This window comes from Egretta garzetta, unplaced genomic scaffold, assembly GCF_000687185.1.
Source record: "Egretta garzetta isolate BGI_Z169 unplaced genomic scaffold, ASM68718v1 scaffold602, whole genome shotgun sequence".
Classification (NCBI taxonomy): Eukaryota; Metazoa; Chordata; class Aves; order Pelecaniformes; family Ardeidae; genus Egretta; species Egretta garzetta.
Window position 1 is genome coordinate 78,949 of NW_009258893.1, and position 5,302 is coordinate 84,250.

General features: G+C 47.9%; 1 protein-coding gene across 1 annotated transcript in view; it reads right to left on the minus strand.

The window, feature by feature from the left end:
• The window catches only part of CAST (calpastatin), a 70,442-nt gene that overhangs the window by 59,601 nt on the left and 5,539 nt on the right, over positions 1 to 5,302 (minus strand). The window contains exon 2 of the mRNA XM_035889759.1: positions 3,062 to 3,127. Coding sequence (XP_035745652.1) covers positions 3,062 to 3,127 — 66 coding nt within the window. The remainder of the gene's footprint in view (positions 1 to 3,061; positions 3,128 to 5,302) is intronic.

A 5,302-nucleotide genomic window follows, 5' to 3' on the forward strand; every position in this document is an offset into this window, starting at 1 on the left:
TTTTTACGCTTTTGCCTCGTGTCCGGGTGGCTGCCGAGAGAAGACTTTTGACGGATGAGCCAAGGGACTTTGTGTTCCAGAAGCAGAACCGCGACAGAACGATACGAGTACGCTAGCCTGTGGGAAACAAGGGGCTTTCAGCTGGCCAGACAAAGGAGCAATTGCAAACACCACGGAAACTCTCCATTCAATTATTATAGAAAGATATAAAACTATTACGCTTGTGCTTTTCATTTGCCACTCACTGAGGTGATGGCCCAGCTGAGCTGTGAATAAATGCAAACCCAGAGTAACCCAGAGACTCGGGAAATTCTTTAACAGAGCGAGCGGCTGGGGGGGAGCCGAGCTGCCGGTCGGGGTTGAACCACGACAGCAGGGGAGCCTGCTCCGCGGCTCAGAGGGAAAGGCTCGCTGCTCTCAGGGAGCTGACGGCCTCCCCTCCGAGCTTGGAGGACGCTGTTAATCACACAGCTGCCTGGACCAGCCTGGTACGTGGTGACCTGGTTTCTTTCCTCTCCTACGAGGCATGACGGTAAGTTAAGGCAACTCCAGCTCTGTGCTACAGCACCTCCCCTTCCCCACGCTTTATCTGTGTCACTCGGATAACGTGCCTAGTCTCCTTTACACAATGCTTTAAGATCTAAAGATGGAAATACTGTGCGGTAGTTAAGCAGTAACTCACTGGGAACTTTAAATAAACACTTTCTGAAGAAACAATCGCATGATCGAACGCCTCTTGGCTCATCGCAGATAAAGTGCACATACCCCCTGCTATGACTGTACGTAATTCCAAAACTACAGTGTTATCAAACAGACCATCTTCACGCTGGTAACTCCTAAATCTTTTAAAGCATTATTTTATTTTACTGTATGATGATGCTAGAAATGGAAAAATCTTACGGAGCCATTTAATCTCCGCAGCACCTCCGTGCAAATGCACATCTTACCAAGCAGGTTTCTATTTAGACTAAACCTGCTGTGGGTTTTTCAGTCTACTTTGAAGTCTCCAAGAAGGAAAGGCTTAAGAGCCTATTCTGCACCTTAACAGTACTCATTCTGACTTCTCCTTGACGTGGCTAATTAGCAGCTCCTCAAACTCAAACCTCTGCCAGACCTTTCCCACCTTTACTTTTCAAAGCTTTACTCTCCTTCTCTCACTCCTTCAGGACTACACAGCCAAAGAATCTGACAGAGAGACTCGTTTAATGTTATTTTTAGCTAAACAATGAGCGTACGGGCTTTTACAATTTTCCCTTCAATATGAATACGAACTCTTTGAAGAGCTTCGTATTTAATTGTCATTTTTATAATGCCTTACCAAACCTTTTCTAGGAGGGAGGTGGACAAACTCAGTATTCTAGACAAGGTTGTCCACAGCTATCTACAGATAGGTTATGAATTTCTGCTTCAAAAATTGAAGACTACAGGAATAACCTCCAACTTTCAAACAAAAATACAACACTGCAGACCCTTGGGAAAGCTGCGCAAAGATCTTCAGTTGCTGCCTCAACCGCTTAAAAAAATCAGAGTGTTTTGGAGGCAGAGGTGAACATGGCGGAGTTAATGCCGTTCAGTGGGCCCAAAGAAAAGTGGTTTGACCCACTTGCACTTCTAAGCATTGAAAAGTCAATGGAACAAGTCAAGTATACAGAAAAATTTACAAAAGGAAACACACACGCCGTACTCTAAGGACTCAAAAAGCAAAAGCGTCAGGGCAACAAACTCAGTAACAGCCTTCTTCCTCCAGCTAGAGACAGATCTCCCCAGCGAGAGGTCAGAAGCAGTAACTCCACAACCCAAACTGCAGGCTTCAACTCCCACCCTGCCCACAAAGAAGTCAGTGCTTCTATATTAAGAGCAACAACACACAGTCAAAGAACTTGGCACTGAGCTAAGAATATATAAAAGAACAATGCTATTTAAGAAAACATTGAACTGTCTAGAGAGGAAAGGAGGAACACGTTCCCAGGCTTCCCTGGTATCTGGGCAGGAAAGAAAGGTAATTGCTTTAATCATCTGCTTCAGAGAACAGTAATGAAAGCGTTCACTGGCCTTGATTTACAGTGCAGTTAAACACCACTGCTCAGACTAAGTTGTTTTCCAGATAGCTTCTGCTATGAAGAAAGTACCAGGCACACCTATTTCTGGCTTCCCTGTACCAACGACTGACATTTGAAGCCAAGAAGTAGATGACTCGTAACAGACGTTCCTACCCACTCTTCTCTTTCTGAATCTGCTGCTGGCCCTCCCTGGGGGAGCACGGCTCCTGCTTGCAGTCGCAGAGGCTCCTGGGGTACGACCCATCGGCACCGGCACTCACGCCCCGGCTTGGACCCCGGCACCTCTTTGCCATGCCAGCCTGACTCACCGTGGCACGCAGGGGCTTGGAGCTGCTGGGAGAGAGGTGACCCTGCCAAGCGCTGCTCCTAACACTGCCCGCAACCCACGTGGCTTCTGACTGTTAGCAGCACCCGCTGTGCTCAGACTGTAAAGCCGCTTGTGTAAGCTCAACGTTATAACCCGTCAGGGACTCTTGAACTGTAAACACCAGGCCATGAGGAGGCAGTATCTTGAAAAATAAGTATTTTTTTTTAAATACAGGACTGACCACGTATTTGCAGGTGTGTCAGGAGACGGCAGAGACATGCAACTTCCGTGTGTGAATTTAGATTTGTATTTTTGGAAGAAGAGCCCGGATGCAGACAAGGTGGAAAGCACCACACTGCACTCACTCCATCCGCGCTTCTAGAAAATTGAAAAAGCAGGACCACCAGATGTGTGCCACAGCGCACCTGCACAGCAGAACAGACGCATATAGATAATTTCCACTGATAGTAACACAAAGTACTTGTGAAAGGATGAGCAGAGCAAAGAACTGTTCTCAGGAGGCTGCTCAGCAGCATGATCCAGAACTATACATTCCTGGAACAAATAATGAGCGACTACAGTCAGCAGTTAGTTATCTGAAAATGGCCGCTTTGCTATCAAAAGACAAAAATCTGTATAGGAGGAAATTCATTACCAACTTTTCTTCTTAATATGTTCAAACACTTGTATTTACCTCCGCTGCATCTGCTTTTTTCTCTCCCGGTTTGGAAGAAGCTCCACTTGCCTTCTTGTCACCATGCTGTAAGTAGAGAAAACAGATGTGTGGTTATTAAGATCTTAAATTACAGCTTCGATGTAGAGAAATTCCCGAACACCGTAGTGCATGTATGATTCCTTTCGCCGAACGCAGCACGACAGAAGGGAACACTGTTAAGTTTTGCTTCTCACTAATGAACAGGATTTCTAAATGACCTGCTGGATAAGTTCACGTCAAATCACAGCTGGAAAGCCATGGCTTCCCGGGCAGTACATGTAACACGACTCTTCCTGTGAAAATTTCTGGAAGATATTAAGCTGCCCACTCGCTCCTCGCCAGCACAGCACTCTCCCACGCTTGCTCTGGAGACGCCGTCAGTCCCACAGGCTTCAGCAGACACTGGACAGCCTCCGCGGGACCACGCGAGGCGGGCAGCCATGAGCACCCACCCCAGCCTCCGAACCTCCCTCAGACACGTGAAAATGCTCGCTGTGCCCTGCCCTCCTCACCTGGAAGAAAGCTGCTGCTACGACTTCTAGAATTCTGCTGCTGATATGCAAAGAATAAATACGCTGTATCGGTTCAGGCACGGAGGCACATTAGGAAATACACTTCCTCCAGGTTCCCCAAACCTCCTGCATCTTTCGTCCCCTCCACGACCTTAAACCTCCTGCTTTCACCTAACCCGACGCGCAATCCCATGCGCTCCCCACACGGGGCAAGGCGCAGAGAGGCACAGCTTGTTCAGCACGGGCCCTGGCACCCAGCGCACGCTCTGCTCCGCGTCTCTGCAAAGTGGTGAGTAAGGACCCTCAAAAAAATCTTTTTCAAAAGTGTATTGTTTAATCCTTGGAATAAAAAAAAAAAAAAAAAGGCAAGACATTTTACCATGAATATAAAAGGCCACATAATATTGCTATTATCTAATATCTCAGCTAGGGTAACTTCCCACAGCAACCAGACATCTGGGAACGAGGAGTCACGTCTGGTTTGCTTTGTTAAGCAAAGGGAGGAGATGATTTGAGACCCATTTATTCCCTTCTGCTTTGAGGACTGAGCAGCAGGAGGTAAAGTGTGCCAACCCACTAAAGTAATGAGTTCCTACAGATTCTTCTCTACATGGCTATGGGCAGAAGGTAATGATCCATGTTCACTGCACCATCCTCAACAGGAACGTGTTCAAGCACATCAGCAGACAGGCTGGGAAAACACTACAGCTGAATGAACACACAAAACTAGACGTAAAAAAATAGCACGTCTCTAATCTGTTTCCCTTATGGTGGCCCACGACAAAAATTTCAAAAATTGTTTCAGACAACCTCTAATAACTCAAGTTTTTCAGGCGAGTTTGGGCACAACTAAGATATTTGACAAGTTCAAAAATCGAAAATGCTATTCTCATATTCCAACTGTGCCTCTTCAGAGGAAAAAACAAGCCCCGTGGGTTGTCTTTCCAGGTAAGAGCATGAATTGATTCACTGCCCCTAATAGCACTTTCAGTACAGACACAATTAACCCGGTTATCTCTGCTCTTTACCGCTACAACAAAAGCACACCAGACGCACAGCCATAAAAGCAACGCCCGTGAGCGCGCTCTTGCCGACAAGGGTCACTCCGGAGCCGGCGCCGCTCCAAGGCTGAGGGGCCACAGCCCCTGCCCAGCACCACCCTGCCGCGCCAGGCTCTCCTCCTCAGCAGGCACCCCCGGCACCGCAACACCCCAAAAGCCGAGCGCTACCCTGAATCCTGCCGCTTCAGCTACTGAAGCAAGCATCGTCCTTCTGTGCGTTGCTTGTATTTTATTGCTTTTATTAATTTGCTTGTTCAAATTCCGACACAGATTTTAAAGCAGCAACACCAGTTAAAGCCCAGATTTTTTTTTATTTTTTATTTTTTCTTTTATTAAACCAAGTCACAGAATGCAGGAGCCTTACTTAGTTCCTACTGAGTGTGACAGACCTCTACCAGGGCCAAGTCCAGCGTTACCCTTCCTCTCCAAGTCCATCTCCTCGTCTTCACACCAGGGAAAGCCATACCGCACAGGAGGCAGCACCAACCGGGCGCCCCGTCCCGGGACTACGACGAGAGGGATGCGCCAGGTCCCAGCGGGAGGCCGGAGCTCGGAGCGTCCCCTCCCGGGTGTGAAGGCTTCTGCCCTGGCTGCCCCAGCAGGCATTTCTCCTGCTTTCCCATCGCCAGAAACCCCCAGCCCCGCGC